Below are 17986 nucleotides of genomic sequence, written 5' to 3'. Positions count from 1 at the left end.
GTGAAGGCTACAGCCTGATTGTCTGGTTTTGTACCCACCTCCATGGCTTACTACCTCTTTGGCCCTAAACCAGACACTTGAGCACCTGGGGTCCATGTTTTCATATTTAAAAGGAAGATAATAGCACCAACTTCTTGCCAATAGGCCAACTCTTAGAATTGAATAAGTTACTGCATTTAAAACTCTTCAAACTGTTCCCAGCCTGTATACATTATCAATGAAAGTGAACTGGCATTATGATTATACTAGAGGCCCGGTGCATGAAATTCGTGCACGGAGGGGGTGTGTCCTTCAGCCCAGCCTGTACCCTCTCCAATCTGGGACCCCTCAAGGGATGTCCGACTGCCCTCTCACAATCCAGGACTGCTGGCTCCCAACTGTTCACCTGCCTGCCTTCCTGATTGCCCCTAACTGCTTCTGCCTGCCAGCCTGATCACCCCCTAACCACTCTGCTGCCAGCCTGATTGATGCCTAACTGCTCCCCTGCCAGTCTGTTTGCCCCCAACTTCCCTCCTCTGCCGGCCTGGTCACCCCTAACTGCCCTCCCCTGCAGGGTTGATCGCCTCCAACTGCCCTCCCTTGCAGGCCTGGTCCCTCTCAACTGCCCTCCCTTGCAGGCCTGGTGCCTCCCAACTGCCCTCCCCTGCTGGCCATCTTGTGCCAGCCATCTTGTGTCCACATGTGGGCAGGATCTTTGACCACATGGGGGCAGCCATATTGTGTGTTGGAGTGATGGTCAATTTGCATATTACTCTTTTATTAGATAGGATAGAGGCCTGGTACAGGGGTGGGGGCCAGCTGGTTTGCCCTGAAGGGTGTCCCGGATCAGGATGGGGGTTCCCTTGGGGCGTGGGGCGGCCTGAGCCAGGGGCCTGTGGTGGTTTGCAGGCCAGCCATGCCCCCTGGTGACCCAAGCGGAGGCCCTGGTATCTGGAATTTATTTACCTTCTACAATTGAAACTTTGTAACCTGGAGCGGAGCCAAGCCTCCTGCTTGCTCTGTGGCTGGCAGCCATTTCTGTTGGGGTTAATTCACCTTCTATAATTGAAACTTTGTAGCCTGGAGTGGAGGCTTAGGCCAGCCAGGGCAGGTGGAAAGCTTGGCTTCCTCCGTTGCCGGGGACAACCCTGGCCTGCTCTCTCCAGCTCCGTGGCTGCCGCCATTTCTGTTTGGATTTGTTTACCTTCTATAATTGAAACTTTGTAGCTTGAGTGGAGGCTTAGGCCTGCAAGGCCAGGCTGCAAGCTTGGCTTCCTACGTTGCCTGGGAAACCTTGCTCTCTGTGGCTGTAGCCATCTTGGTTGGGTTTATTTGTATATCTGCTCCTGAATGGCTGGTGGGTGTGGCTTGTGGGCATGGCTTGTGGGTGCAGCGGAGTTAGGGTCAATTTGCATATTACTCTTTTATTAGGTAGGATTGCCTTGTCACTATTGTAGCTGTAGCTTATATAAAACTGGTCAGCTCACCCTGCTGCATCTGAGAACTCCAGCTCTGGGGAACAGCTGTGGGACCTTTTGCAGGAAGCCCACACAATGTATTTGGTGTCCAGTAAGAAGGGTTGGGTCCAGTTGCTACTCTGCCTGAGCAATGGCAGAAGGTTGTTTATGGTATTCATCCTATATAATAAAAGCCTAATATGCTAAGTGTAGCATCATCTGGTCGTCCATTCAACCAATCAAAGCGTAATATGCTAATGATATGCTAAGGCTGCTTAACTGCTCACTATGACATGCACCGACCACCAGGGGGCAGACAGTAGACCGGTCCACCAGTTGCTATGATCACCAGGGGGCAGACACTCCCACTGGTAGGTTAACTTGCTGCTGGGGTCTGGCCAATCAGGACTGAGCGAGATGGGCTGGACATGCCCTAGAGCCCTCCTTCGGTCTCTCCCCTGCCCCAATCGTGCATGGGTGGGGTCCCTCAGCCTGGCCTGCACCCTCTTGCAATCAGGGACCCCTTGGGGGATGTCAGAGAGCTGGTTTCTGCCCGATCCCGCAGGCCAGGCTGAGGGACCCCACTGGTGCATGAATTCATGCACCAGGCCTCTAGTATGGAATAAAGACAGAGAAGGGATTGGAAGGCAAAATGACGTTCACATAATTGGCAAGCTTTTATTGAGCAACTACTGAATGCTGGGTATTGTGCGGAGGGCTGAGGATATGAAAACACAGTCACTGTTCTCTCCAAACTTGGTTTAATAAGAAAAATACATTCAAGGCAATACAATAATTACTTTCGTGGTAATGTATTAAAAATACTGTGATAGCACAGAAGAGAATTTATTATGTTCTTTGGAAGTCACCCACACAAGGACAAAACCATCGATTTCTAAGATGGGTAACTCATATTATCCATGAAGCAATTAAACAATGAATAATACCTGGAAACCTAGAATCATAATTCACAGTTAATTATAACTCACATTTGTATCATGTTCATTTTATTTTAAGCGTCACAGTGCCTCCAAAAGATAAAAGCTTGCACAATTTCATTTACAACCAAGAAAACAGGTTTTCTTGGCCAAATCATCCTTTTAATAGGTCACACATAAAGTGGGGATTGGAATCTGGGTCCTCACTGTTTGTTGTCTTTGCACTGGGTCAAGCTATAGTAACCAGCACAGTAACCTAAGGAATCCTGTTTAATTAAAAAGAGATAAGAAGCCCGGCCAGCATGGCTCAGTGGTTGAGCATCAACCTATGAACCAGGAGGTCACAGTTCAATTCCTGGTCAAGATACATGCCTGGGTTGCGGGCTTGATCCCCAGTGGGGGTTGTGCAGAAGGCAGCTGATCAATGATTCTCTTTCATCATTGATGTTTCTATCACTCTCTCCCTCACCCTTCCTCTCTGAAATCAATAAAAAAAATATATGTTTTTAAAAGAGATAAGAATGTTGTATTCAAACCAAGATAATATGATGGTTTTAACCTTTTGCACTCGGATGTCGAGTGTGACTCGACACGGTTAGCATTGGTAGCAAAGGGTTAGTGAGGGTTAGCGAGTGCAAAGGGTTAAATATGTCCTCATTACCTATCATAGATGTTTGATAATTCTAACTATTGTTAAATATCAATGAGAGATTTTTTAATGACAGATATTATTGTTTGAGGGAGAGGGTGCTTTGTTTATGGTAACATAAAATAGCAAACTGGCATTTTCTTTCCTCAGCTTATCCAAAAATTGACGGATGTTGCTGAAGAATGTCAGAACAATCAGTTAAAGAAGCTCAAAGAAATCTGTGAGAAGTAAGCCTCCATCCTCATTACAATGGACTTGTGTATATAAATGTATTCAATACAAACTGCCACTTCATTTGCCTTTTTTCCCTTTTACTTCCATTTTGACTTCAGAGAGAAGAAGGAATTAAAGAAGAAAATGGATAAAAAGAGACAGGAGAAGATAACAGAAGCTAAATCCAAAGACAAAAGCCAGATGGAAGAGTAAGGAGAAAGAACCCTTCTTCCCCACCTTTTACCTGGGGATTATTTTATTCTTAACCATGAAGACCCATCTGTGAAATTTCTCCTCTAATTAACCTTTCAAAAGATCTTCTCTGTAAGGTTTTCAACCGGAAACTCAGAGAGCAGTTCAGAAAAGGACCTTGAAGATAAAGGCTGAGTAAAGGGTGTCCCTCAGGAAAAGGTTGAATACTCACTTCTAATAATGTCAGGCAGTCTTCCCAGCATTTAGTGAAAACAAAGTCTGCCCTTGGGGGCACCTGACCTTTGTCCAGAGTTGGTGCATTGTACCTTCCTGGAAGCAGTAATAAGAATGTTGAGAGTTCTATAAATTCTCATCGGGGAGTCCAAGAGTCTCATGTTTTCTGATGCCGGATGTGTTCATATAATGATTTATTTGTCCTTTTCTTTTAGGGAAAAGACAGAGATGATCCGGTCATACATCCAGGAGGTGGTGCAGTACATCAAGAGGGTATGTTGGTTGTTAAAGAACAAACGTTCAATCGAGTAGATTTAAAGGTCGAATTGGTTCTAGCAGTTCATGAACCAGGCAGCATCCCAGTGAGTAAACAGAGAGTTCCTCTGAGCGCTGTACAAAGAAGAAGGTTTATAGGCGGAGAGATGGTGGGACAAGGAAGTTCTTACAGGCAAGGTCGCCTTTGCTCAGGAGAAGGCAGGGGGCTTTATCAGGCAGAGGACATCGCTAAGGTTGAAATTCCAGACAGACTGGGAGAGGCTGACACTGCAGTTAGGTTAGTATTCATTCTTGGTGGGGCTTAGCCAAAGTGACTCCAGTTTGAGCCCGTTGTTTCTTTTTAACGGGGCTAATGCCTGTCTCTTTTGCAAACTATGTGTGAATGTTTGGCAAGCACAGTGTGAGCCTCCATAGGAAACAGCATGCCTTGTTGCATCTATTTACCACTCTTCACAGCGCAGGCTCCCTAGTCAATGTTCCTGGAAGTTTAATTGCAAACCTATGTACAAAAAGGCTCGCGTAAAGACAGGTGTGAAGAATCACTTCCAGGTCAGGAGCCCGGAAACGTGATGTAAATGGGAGATTCCCCCAAAGAATCCTTAGTTGTCACCAGTGGTAGAGAAATGACAAGCTCCAGAGGCCATTATATATTTTTTCAAATTTTTAAAAAAACGTTACTATGAATATGTTCAAATATTAAGAAAAATGTAAGGATAGTATAATTTGATCACTCCACCCTCATTCCCGTGTACCTTCAATGCTTACCAGTCTACTACACCTGTAAGGACAGTTCTTGACCAGGGAATGAAGTAATTCAATGTATTTAATTTTTAATATTTTTCTGAAAACATTCACTTGAACTTTTAGGTGAGAATGACTTTCTTTGTAACTTTCTTATAGTTAGAAGAGGCACAAAGTAAACGGCAAGAAAAACTCGTAGAGAAACACAAGGAGATACGTCAGCAGATCCTGGACGAAAAGCCCAAGGTAAACTGAACTGAATAGAATCATCACTCAGTAATTTCAGTCTCTCTCCATTCCATTAGAATAAGACCTCCCTCGCTCATGTATCTTGCACACAACCTCAGGTCACATCGCATGGGAAATGTATGTATCTTTTTCAATGATGGTAAAAAATCTTTATGGTAGTATTCAATAAGACTTTATCATCACCTTGTGAGGTTTAAAAACTGCAAATGCAAGAAATCCAGCTCTGGAGCTTGGCTTTTAATTGGTCTGGGGTGTGGTTGAGACATAAGTATTTTTAAAGGACCCTGGCCCTCTCCCCTGCCAAGATAGAATTAAGAGAAATGAATTAGCTGAGTTTCTTCAGGTTTAAATAACTTATATTGTAATGGCAGACTCTGTCCAGCAGAGGGTTCCTGTACCAATAGCATCCTGGTTTTCATCTAACAAATTATCATAAGCCAGAAAAATATAAATCTTCCTTTTCCCTATAATAACAGTTTATTGGTGCTCCACTTTAAAATTACCTGTGCTTATTATTTGGTCAAAACCAATGTTTCATGAATATTAACTTAAAGCAAACTGAATATTTATAAATCAAATATTTTAGGGGAAAAGTATCTCAGCTTTAGAACATTCATCTGTTTTGATTCATCAAGGAATATTTTTCTCTTTGTGAAAAATGTACTTTTCAGTTATTCTGTTCTTCAATCTACAGCTTAAATATCTATTCTAAAAGGTACTGGTATTTCATAAAAGTACTTTTTAAACCTGTAAAGCTGAAAAGTCTTAGTTTTGTTTCATTATATAGTCCATTCACTAATTTATTTTTTATAGATTTCTTGTGGTTGATTCTAAATAATTTTTGTGCTTATTTCTGCTCCTCTCTTTATTTTTATTACCTATGACATTGATTTAATATGTGTGACTCCTAAAGTTTTAGGTTGGGCAATATAGATTCTCAAGCAGTAATGAAAATCCAAGAATTAATAATTCCTGAGATATGATGCTAATTTTTATGCTTTTTTATTAATCAACAATTTAAATATTCTTAACCACCCTTTCACATTTATTATGCATTAGTAAAATAGAACAAATTTTAGAAATCACTATGCTTTTCATTTAGGATTGGTCTTTTAAAATGCCCAAATATTTGGAGCAAAAGATCCAGGTTCAACAGAAAATTAAGAAACACCTTCACAGTGATCAATTCCAGGTGGTATATTCAAATACATGCATTTTAAATCCATCCTGTCTGAATTCATATTTGTCATTACTTTGTACATTGGCATAATGCCCTTCACTTATGGTTGATACCTCAGCCAGTTTTCTCATTTCTAAGAAAATCTCTCTTGGAAAATATTGTTATTCCCACCGAGTTTTATTTTGGTTTGTTTTGGTTTTGGTCCAAACATGTCAACAACTTTACTCATAGATAAAATGTATACTATTACCATATTTATAGCAATTTTAAAATTTCTTTTTTTGGCCCCTTGGAAAGAGATCTGAAGTATTTCTATGAATTTTTAGTAGTTCTATTGCCTTTTTTTTATTTTTACTGTAAATAGCGACCAATATGATTCCTCTTTGCTTTCCATCCAGGAGGTTGTTCTTATGACCATCTTACTGTGTCTAGGTTTGAAGGTTGCCCTTGACGATTGCCGGTTCCATGTCAAACTAAAGCATTTATTGAGAGGTGCTCTTCAGGGCTTAAAAATGTTGTGCTTTGGAACCATGACTTGGATAATAAAATAAGAATGATGGCTGTTAATATTGTAGGATACAATAAGCTAATAAAGGAAAATGACCGTGACAAGAAGGAGCAATAATTAATACTGGAGTAAAACAATAAGGTCAAGGGTAGGTCATGTGGAGAAAGATCAAAGCACGGGACAGCAAATGTAAGACCAGTCTAGCATAGCAGCCAGCCACACTCATAATTGTTGGGTGTTGACCAGAAATAGAATAGCACTGACTTTGAGATAATCTTTCTTCACGTTCAGTATTGGCTTGACAAAGCTTGACATAGATATGAGGGAAATCAACAAAAGGGGAAACGTAAAAGAAAAAGGAGCAACTCAAGAAAACGAACCTGACCAACTGTATCTACAACTGAGTCAGTTCCATTCAGTCAAGAAGATGTGAAGGCCGAGTGATTTTCTGACATCTTGAAATTTATGAACAGTTCCATCACTCAGTGTTGTGCAAGGAAATTGAGTTGATACTATAGTAGGTAATATTAAAGGTAATTGCAACCTTCTTATTAAGAGGAAAGCATGCTGAATTTTGCCAGAGGTTGCTGAGGGGAATAGAGTTCCTCCTTCAAATATTTTACAGATAGCATAAGCAATTTCCTAAATAGAAAACAATAATGACTAATATTTTGCTACATGGCATCATGTTTCTTCCCATTTGTCAGTTTCTTTCACCCTATTGTCAAATATTATGAACTTACTTTCTTTTCATCCACTTTTTAAACTAATGGAATAATGTGTTCTGTGTTCCTCACTTCCACCTGAACAGGGAAGAAGCTCTTTTTATGCTCCTAATTTCTCCTATTGCTTTCTGAGCTTGCCTGGATCCCAATTACAAGCTGTATAAATTCCCAAGTCTTTGGTAACCAAACCACTCCTTTAAAAGTAAAAAAAAAAAAAAAATGTTTAACAAGAGAAATTTGAAAAGCCAATGCAGAAAAATAACAGTTTTGGGCTTGATTTAGAGCAAGGTCCATATGAAGATTAATTCAAAGTGTAACTTTCTCACATTTCACTCAATCATGCACTTATGATCTGGAAAGATCAACTCAAGTTCCCAACATTTTAATCATCCTGCAATAGAACGGTGCTCTTCAATCAAAACCATTTCATTTCCACGTAGACCAAGAACTTCTGTTCTTCTGGTCCCTATTCGGTGGGAGACCAAATTTGGCCAGCCACAATGTGAAAGTTTATTTTAGAATGTTCCATTTTGTGACATGCACCAGGACTTTGTCATATGTATAATGTTTTATTTCCCATTAAAAACTGAGACTCAACGAGTCTATTTCTTTTGTATGTACATTTTGAGGACATTGTGGAAAATGGAAGGTGATGATCACTAGAGGTAAAATATACAAGAGATACATATTTTGGCCCCCAATTTGACATAAAACTGCATTGTGCATTCCTGTCCATAAGTTCCACTGAAATGTATTAAGTTACAAATTTTCTTAAAAGAGAATACTCAGCTCTTTTTCAGTAGAGTTCTAAATTATGGAGAGACGTTCAGCTGCCTGTTTCCTAGCAGTGAAATCTTGGATTCAGTCCCTGAATTTATGCTGTTTTCAGTTTTGTTCAAGGTGCGTCTTTTTATGAAATCTACTAGAGGCCCGGTGAACGAAATTCGTGCACGGAGGGGGGTTGTCCCTCAGCCCAGCCTGTACCCTCTCCAATATGGGACCCCTTGAGGGATGTCCGACTGCCCGGTAGGATCGGGCCTAAATGGGCAGTCGGACATCCCTCTCACAATCCAGGACTGCTGGCTCCCAACTGCTTGCCTTCCTGCCTTCCTGATTGCCCCTAACCGCTTCTGCCTGCCATCCTGATCATCCCCTAACCACTCTGCTGCCAGCCTGTTTGCCCCCAACTTTCCTCCTCTGCCGGCCTGGTCACCCCTAACTGCCCTCTCCTACAGGGTTGATCACCTCCAAGTGCCCTCCCTTGCAGGCTTGGTCCCTCTCAACTGCCCTCCCTTGCAGGCACGGTGCCTCCCAACTGCCCTCTCCTGCTGGCCATCTTGTGGTGGCCATCTTGTGTCCACATGGGGGCAGGATCTTTGACCACATGGGGGCAGCTATATTGTGTGTTGCAGTGATGATCAATCTGCATATTACTCTTTTATTAGATAGGATAGAGGCCTGGTACAGGGGTGGGGGCCAGCTGGTTTGCCCTGAAGGGCGCCACGGATCAGGTGGGGGTTCCCTTGGGGTGTGGGGCGGCCTGAGCGAGGGTCCTGTGGTGGTTTGCAGGCTGGCCACGCCCCCTGGCAACCCAAGCAGAGGCCCTGGTATCTGGAATTTATTTTCCTTCTACAATTGAAACTTTGTAGCCTGGAGCAGAGCCAAGCCTGGGGCTCCCTCCGAGGCCGGCAGCCATTTGTGTTGGGGTTATAATTGAAACTTTGTTGCCTTAAGCGGGTGGGCCCGGCCAGGGTGTGAAGAAAGCTTTGCTTCCCCTGTTGCCAGCGGCAACCCTGGCCTGCTCTCTCAAGCTCCATTCTGCCGCCATTTGTTTGAATTTGTTTACCTTCTATAATTGAAACTTTATAGCTTGAGTGGAGGCTTAGGCCTGGCAAGGGCAGGCAGAAAGTTTGGCTTCCTCTGTTACCTAGGAAACTTTGCTCTCTGTGGCTGTAGCCATCTTGGTTTGGGTTAATTTGCATACTCGCTCTGATTGGATGGTGGGCGTGGTTTGTGTCAGAGGTATGGTCAATTTGCATATTTGTCTTCTATTATTAGATAGGATAGCTGCAGAGTTCTAAAGATGGATATAGTCTTTCAACTCAGTGACATAATGGGTTTCCTTGGGATTTCCATACCTAGGTTTGCCAAAGACAGTAGTAAAGGGTTTATGTGTATGAAAGGTGGTAGGAACAACTCAAGAACCCAAATGCCAGTGGAAAGAAACCACACTTTTTGTGGTTGTGCTAGACTCTGAGTTGATTCATTATAAAAAGGACATTCTACCTTTTTTCTTTACATTTCAAAGAGATTTATCCTAACATGGTGAAACATCGTTAATAAGGAGTTGCTCTGAATCTGCTGTGAATATTCCATTATAAATTGATTGCTTTGCAGCTACAGGCCCTCGTTACAAGAAGAATCATCTTTTGAGGGGACTTTTTAATGAACCGTCTGTATAACCTCATAAAATAGTCGATAAATATGTAATTTACTTCTCCTCTGACATTTAATTTGTCTTTGATGCTTCTTAAAACACAAGTTATCTGTTTTAATTTAGCTCATTAGCAAAAGAGAATGCCAGGAAGTTTTAAGGCATTTTCATTTATAGCCAAAGAACATTTCATCATGCTGGCTCTTTTCTTTCCCCTCCACCAGGGGAATATAGCCTGATTTCCCTCATTTCCCCTCTGACATCTTCATAACAGGGTGCATGACTAATTTCTCTGGGTGAGATTACTCTTGTCAGACCTACCTTTGGGCCCTGAGACAGAACACTAAATACAGCTATTTCAATCCTGCCTTCCCAGTTTTCAGGGAAAAAGAAACTAACTTGGGCATTTCAGTAAAAGCTTCTTTCTTACATGATTTATTTGTCCCTCCTCTAATATTTTGTTACTTGATGGGGAAATATGAATTCTCCCTGATAACACCCAGTGGACCTTCTCATAGAAGCTAGACCACAAAGTGTAAACTGGTTGGCTGTTGACTATATTTTGCTCATTGTCAAGTCCTTGTCGACCCATCATGTAGTTTATTTTTGTTTTTTCTGTGTAAGAAATTTCCCTTTCATATCTGTCCATGTGAATAATTGCCTTTTAGAAAACATGTAGTTCTTCATTATTTTCTTTATTTTACCTTCATTCTGAAATGATACTTTAACTGGATATAAAAATTTTAGGTTGGCAGTTATATTTTTTATTATGGAAGATAACATTTCACTGTCCTCTGACTTCTCTTCTTGTTGAGAAGTTAACTATTGATCTTAGTGTAGTTCTTTTGATGATAATATATTTTCTGCTCTTTGCCTGCAGTTATGATTTTTTCTTATTTTTATATTGTTTTCTTATAATGTGTTTAAGTGTGTGTTTGAGGTGACTGCATGGCTAACTTTCATTAGCTCAGAAAAAAAACTCTCAGCTATTGGCTTCCATCACATTTTTCAAAAATTTCCTTTCATCATGTAATTTATGTATAAAATGACCGCCTTACTCCATCTTCTCTATCTCTTAACTCTTTCTAGTATTTTCCATTTTTTTGTCTCTTTGTGCTACCCTTTGAACAATTTTTTTTCTTACCCTTTTTCTAATTCACTAATTTTTGGTGGTTTTGCTATTTAACTCATTCACTGAGCTTTTAATTTTTGCTTTTGTATTTTATTTTATTTCCAGATGTTCTAGTATTTGGTTTATTTTCAGATCTACAATTTGTATGCCTCACTTATTATAGAGAATGTTTTCTGTGAGATTCCTCATTCTGGATAGCCATGGGCTTTGGGTTTTGGCCTCACCCTACAAGGCTGTCAAAAAAATGAATTCAAAATGTCCAGCATTAGCAAAAGCCCCTCAAAACAAAAGCAGCTTTTTTGCTTATTACCTGTCTAGGTTTGATGTCCCTGCAGTTTGGGCCTAATTATTCTTTAAATTTTTATGAGTCTTAAGTTTTTTAGAGAAGATAGTTTTAATATCAAATCCAACATTTTTAGTTGTTTTCAGTGGGAAGGATGGTTCAAATCACCCAACCAGCCATTACCAGAAATAGAAATTTTTCACATGTTTTTAAAATGTTTGAATTAAATATCTGTTCTAGTCAGGTTCCACTATAGAAGCAGAACCAGTAAGAGATTGTTTGTGTTACAGGGAATTGGCTCCTGCAATTGTGGGGGCTGGCTTTGTAGTCTCCACAAGGCTATCTCCCGATCTAATGCTGATCCTGGCATGCATGCAGGCAGTCTGGAAGGGAGAATAATGATTAAGCTTTACAGGTCCAATTGCTGCTTCACCCTAAAAGGATGAGTCAACAGATCAGCAATAATACCTATGTATTAAACAATGGCTGCCATCCCCTCATCAGCACTCCAACTCTTGAAAGAGTCTTTTTTGTAGCCCATTCTAACTGGAAACATACAGAAAGGGAACTCTGGGAAATGTAGTTCAGCTTAGCCAAGTGGGCACATCACAAAACCACCACACTATTATGTAAAAATTGGAAATGTTCTTATTTAAAGAAACATGAGCCCTAACCTGTTTGGCTAAGTGGATAGAGCATCGACCTGTAGACTGAAAGGTCCCAGGTTCAATTCCAGTCAAGGGCATGTACCTTGGTTGCGGGCACATCCCCAGTAGGAGGTGTGCAAGAGGCAGCTGATCAATGTTTCTAACTCTCTATCCCTCTCCCTTCCTCTCTGTAAAAAAAAAAATCAATAAAATATATTTTAAAAAATTTAATCTCCTTTGAAATAATATTAAAGAAAAAGAAACATGATTTCTCTTGAAAATTAGATTGTATGATTAGATTGAGCCAACATGGAAACAAATCTCTAGAGCTGACAAGTGGCTGCCCCTTAGTCCTACTTGGCATTCCCTAAACAGATTCATGGGTTTCTATTTTCTGGCATCTTCAAGGAAAGTGAGTTTGAGATTTCAACACAATTACACTAAGATTCCCATGAATGCCATTGATTCCTTCCCCTTTTTTCTACTCCATTAACATTCTTTCCCTTCCCTTATCCTTATTTTTTTTTCCTATAGATGAAAAATGTGGGAGTTTGGTGATTGGTCTATTGAATGGAGGGGAAGAAATCCAAAGAGAATATTCACCAAGTATTAAAGGATTAAGGAGTGTGTGTGTTGGTGGGGTTCAGGGTTTTCCCCATAAGGACTGCGTTTAAGATCAGGAATAGGATGAGACAAACTTTAATTCCATTGACGCTATCTGTCAACCTACCAAAAACAAACAAAAAAAGTATGCACAGCAACCATGAACGGCCCCAAAAACCTTTTGGGCTCACTTATACTTTTACTCCTGTACCTGTCATTGTGCATGACTTATATGAATTTTGCCAATACTAGTTAGATGTTTTATTCCCAATGTATCTCCAGTTTGTTTTTAAAGCCCTGCTTTGGTATGACAAGGATAATGAAAATAGTCCAACACCCATACCCTAAACACTTTCCAAAGCAGAGAATGTGAAATTTTAATTGATATAAGGCAGTGGTCGGCAAACTCATTGTCAACAGAGCCAAATATCAACAGTACAACGATTGAAATTTCTTTTGAGAGCCAAAAACCGACTTCTACGCATAGGCCACGAAGTTTCAATCACACTGTACCTGCGTGCCCACACGTGGTATTTTGTGGAAGAGCCACACTGAAGGGGCCAAAGAGCCGCATGTGACTCGCGAGCCGCAGTTTGCCGACCACTGATATAAGGAAACCACTGCCTGATTTTACTATGGCTTTCAACATTGTTAGGGAAGGATGGCCAAACTCAAACTGAGAGAAATATTTAGCTGTAGAATACCCAAATAGGAAGTACATTAGGTGCTTTGAAATATTTGATGAAGCAGTATGTGGACATCAAAGAAGAGTCTATTGTAAAAGGGCAAATGCAGAACTACTGGGCTGAAAAAATAAAATAAAAACTGTCAAAGTTTCAATTCAGGCAGACTGCGTCTAAGCTCAAGAGTCACATTCTCTATTTCCAATGTATTATGTCTAATGCCAAATTAATGTGCCCTGCCAGCATGGCTCAGTGGTTGAGCATCAAACTATGACCCTGGAGGTCACCATTCATTTCCTAGTTTGATCCCAAATGGGAGACAAAAGTGCAGGAGGCAGCTGATCAATTATTCTCTCTCATCGTTATTTCTATTGCTCTCTCCCTCTCCCTTCCTCTCTGAAATATATCTATATCTAGATAGATAGATAGATAGATAGATAGATAGATAGATAGATAGATAGATAGATACAAATTAATGTAACAAATCTATCACTTAGAGTCCTACCTATCTATTTTCTGTCAACAAAAATCAATTGACGCACATCTGCATTTATTATTAATCATTGGCTGAGACTAGTCTTTGAATTTAACAAAAAAGGTCTTTGAATTTGTAGCAGAAACCAAGGCTCAAATAATATTTTCATATTTCAAAGACTCTTATCAAGATCTGTGATAGAAGAGTAAACAGTTCATAATGTTTCTGATGGTTTGGATGAATTCTTTACTATATACCCTCTGTGACCATATACACATGTGCACACACATTTATACACAATCAACTTTACACAATTGGAGAAAAGACTGGAATGTTTAATCATGTAGGCATCAAAATGGATTTCGCCCTAGCTAATTATGCTAGTTATGCAAATTCGTGTCTATGAGGGCATCCAGCAACATGTCCATGTTTCCAGTGACATAAAGCATAAGAAATCTATTGTGCTTTAGCTTCAGTTTTTCACCCTTTTCTTTTTCTTTGCATCTTACATATTATTTTAAAAAACAACAACAATTCTTAGGTTTAGGGAAATAGATAATGAGCTGTCACAATTCTTAAGTTTATTATTAGGTTTTTCTGTTAAATGAAACAAAAAAGCCCCGAACTTGCAAATTATTATAAATCAGGTAACACATCTTTATAATTGTTAACATGTCAACTGCACCACACCCACCCTAGCCAAAGTCACTGCCATTTCTCACCTGAATTTCTAAATAGCCTCCTAACTGGTATTCTTGCTTCCACATGCCCCACCCATATTCTGGGCCCAACACAGTAGCCAGAGTCATCCTTTTAGAACATAAATCAGCTCGCTCCTCTGTTCAACGCCCTTGCATGGCTCCCATCATCTCAGAATAAAAGTCTACAAGGTCCAGTGTAACCGGATCCCACTGTGCGGCATCCTCTCTTCATCTCCTTATTGACCTGCCCTCTGTTCCGGCCCTCCTGGGCTCCTTGCTGGGCCCCAACTAGGCAAGCCATTCCCTGTGCTTGCGTGGACTGTTTCCTCTGCCCAGAATGCTCATCTCCCATGTATCTTCTTGGGCAACTCTTTCCTGCCTTTCAGGTCTTTGTTCAAATCTGACTTCTCAAAGAGGCTGCCAATGACCACTTTACCTAAATTTGCAACCACCCTCCACCACTCTTCCATCCCTGGCATCTCCTTTCCCTTTTCTGTTTTTCATGGCATTGATTACCTGGTTAGGTCATTCACTTCCCCTTTAAGTATATTACTCAATATTGGTCCCTCCCCTTTAAAATGTAATCTCCATAAAGGCAGAGGCTTTGTTATTTTGTTCAGTGATGCTCTTGAGTTCTAGGCACCCGAGAACAATGCCTGGCACTTAGTTGGTGCTTAATACATAGTTTTGAATGAATGACTTAAGTAGAGGACTAACACAATTGACTTTGTGTATAATAAAAAAAAAGTTCTCTCTCTTTAAGAGGAAAAAGTACAGTATGGCCATTAAGCGCAAACTCATTGGGCTGCATTGTTCAACTGCTGTCAGTAATTCAATATAACCTCTTCTCAGGTTTCTTGACAGTAGTGGAATTTTGTGGAGAATTTCTCAATAGTAATAGCTGCAATCATCTTTAACGTCTAATCCCTACAGAGGGTAGGGAAGGACCAAGGAGAATTCAATTGCCAGTTCCATTGCATTTGTGGCAGAAAGTGTTGGACAAGATAAAGGAGTTGGAGGTTTTAAATCTCTGTTCTAGAAGGCACTCCAAGAAAGCTCCCAGACAAAAACGTTGAAATAACAAATGACTTAAAAATCCAGTTCAATGCCACCAAAATGACAGCATCCCTTTTTTTCCACACAGGGGGACGGTTCCTCCTCATTCTTGTCGGAAACTTGCCATGAGGATCCCTCTGTTTCCCCCAACTTTACTCCCCCCAACCCTCAAGCTCTCAAGTGGTGACCACCGTCCTTCCGGCCAGGTAGGACTGGATGGGAGGGGTCGCTTTAGAGAGAAGGGTGGCGTGTGGCCATCCGGTGCACAGGCATCATGGACTTGTTCCTTTGTTCCTCACCCTCCCTTTCTCTACATTCCCATCTTTTTCCTGCTCCAGTTCCCAGCCACACCATGATGCACTGCACATCTTAACTGTCTTCCTCTGGTATTTATTTCTTCATCATTGTTCTCTCTCTTTCTGTCATAAATTCCATTCTTACATATTGTCTTCTTCCCTTTTGTTTCTCAGTTTGCAAAATCAGCTTCCCTTTTGACCTTGACCTTTCACTCTCACACTCACTATTATTCCCACTTTTGAAACATTTAAGTTCCTACTTCTCAAAGCACTGATTTCTCACAATCTTAATATCTTAAAATCTAATGGGATTAAATTAGTTTTCAGGGAGTCTTCTTGACCCATTCTACTCAATTTATGACACGGTCCTTTTAAAAACCAAACAAAAGGCATGTATCCCCACATTGTATTTAGATTTAAGAGGGTATCTCAGGATTTTCTGATTCTGTGCTATCAAGAGCTCTTAAAATTGCCTCACTATTAGGAATGCTTGTGTCAATGGCTGCTGGTTGGAGCAAAATGAAGCTTGAAACTTAGAGAGGACTTTAGCTTGCTAGAGGAGAATCATCATGAAATCTATGATATTCCTTCAGCAAATAAAAACTGGCCAAAGCCATTCTAATGATGGAGTAAAGAAGCATTGCTGTGATTATAAAGAAAGCAAACTTCTATTCTGATGTGTTGAAAACAGAGTTTTATAGTGAGGCTTAGTGTTTTTGTCTTTAAGTCCTTGTTGATCTGTGAAGCAGTGCAGTTTAGAAACATCAAAGAATTAGTGAAAACACAAATTTTACTAAGGAAAAAGGTGTAAGTTCTTCCTTTCTCTATATCAATTGCCACAAACAATGAGCTTTTCACACTTTAATGACTATATGATCCAATGAAGATGCAGATTCTGATGCTGGAGGTCTGGTGGGCCCTGAGATCTGCATCCCTCACTGGCTTTCAGGGAATGCTCTTGCTGCCATATTTCCATGGACCACATTTGACCAGCAAGGCTGGAGTATCTATCCCCCGGCTGGAAGGAGAAGCTTTAAGCCACCTTCATGCTGTTTTATTGTGTTTTAATATTTTTGCCTAATCACAAGCCTGACCCTTTGGTATATTCTTATTTTCTATTTCTGACGGCAACACTAGTAAAAGAGAGGCAGAGATTGTCATTTGAGAGCAAAGCCATAGCCTGAATTCTGTCCATGTTCTCCCAATGGATCTTGCTTCTGTGGTGACCTTGTGATCAAGCCCACTTTGGAAGCTGGGGTGTAGGAGAGGCGAGTGATATTGATTTCTTCAAGAACACATCAGGGAGACCTTGAAAATGTTTTTGTTTTTCATTTGGCTATAAATGTTTAGGGAATATCTTAAATCGTTAATTATAAGCCCCCTTGGATTTTATTGTTGTTGTTGCACTTGTTACTGTCTTGGAATTTTTGAGAGTTATTGTGAAACATTTAATATCACAGGTAGACTATTACATTCTCTCAGAGGAGGTAAGTGAGAGTGGAGGTCAGAACACAGGAGTTGGGTGTTGTTTCTAAAACAAATGCAATAGGGACATAAATGTTACATTTTTGTCCTCTGCTCTATCAGGCTAGCAATGGCTGGTTCACAACCTGTATTCCTTTCAGAATGTCAGCTGCGCTTCCTGCTTAGCAAAAAGTATTTATTTTCAAAAGAGATAGATATTCCCACAATGCCTAGACATTTAAAAAAAATCTTTACTCACATAGTTTGGTCCCTTTAGCTTTCCACATATAAAAGGCAACATAACAATAAACCAATTTCACACTTTCCATGGAAAAATAGGCCTCATTGCAAAAACAGAAAAACAAACAAACACTATTTTATCTTTGAAAAAGAACAAAAAGTTCTTCTTTCATAGCAGTATATGAAAAGTGCATTTTGTACAAAGTTTAATATTTCCTCACCTTTCTTCCTCGCCTTAGAAATCTTCATTGATAGTCTACAGCTGAAAACAAAATGAATGAATGAAAAGGCATCACATATTTCAGAGGGAAGGCTGGGGTGGGGGGGAGAGGCAGTATCGGGGCGGGGAGAGATTAACCTGAGAACTTACATGCATATATGCATAGCCTATGGACACAGACAATAGTGTGGTGAAGGCCTGGGAGGGGCAAGTGCAGTAGAGGGGGTGGGGGGGAGTGGGGACAAAGGGGACATCTGTAATACTTTCAACAATAAAGGTAAATTTTTAAAAATGACTTTTTTTACTATAATATTGTTCCCGGAATACTCATCACATTAATACTTGAAATTTAACATTTTAAATTAGTGAACACAAATCTCATTAGTGAAAAATATATTCCTAATTCAGCTA

General features: G+C 40.4%; 1 protein-coding gene across 2 annotated transcripts in view; it reads left to right on the top strand.

Annotated features, from left to right (window-relative positions):
• The window catches only part of PLCB1 (phospholipase C beta 1), a 630635-nt gene that overhangs the window by 553627 nt on the left and 59022 nt on the right, over nt 1-17986 (top strand). Inside the window, exons 28-32 of one of the 2 annotated variants that reach the window (XM_079784122.1) lie at nt 3174-3250; nt 3356-3445; nt 3878-3935; nt 4839-4925; nt 15444-15561. In XM_079784122.1, coding sequence (XP_079640248.1) covers nt 3174-3250; nt 3356-3445; nt 3878-3935; nt 4839-4925; nt 15444-15542 — 411 coding nt within the window. In that variant the 3' untranslated portion in view covers nt 15543-15561. The remainder of the gene's footprint in view (nt 1-3173; nt 3251-3355; nt 3446-3877; nt 3936-4838; nt 4926-15443; nt 15562-17986) is intronic. The other variant, XM_079784121.1, reaches the window with a different exon arrangement.

Source organism: Cnephaeus nilssonii (genome assembly GCF_951640355.1).
Source record: "Cnephaeus nilssonii genome assembly, chromosome: 11".
NCBI classification, from domain to species: Eukaryota; Metazoa; Chordata; class Mammalia; order Chiroptera; family Vespertilionidae; genus Cnephaeus; species Cnephaeus nilssonii.
The sequence above is the reverse complement of the archived record's forward strand: the minus strand, read 5'-3'. Positions and strand labels throughout refer to the sequence as shown.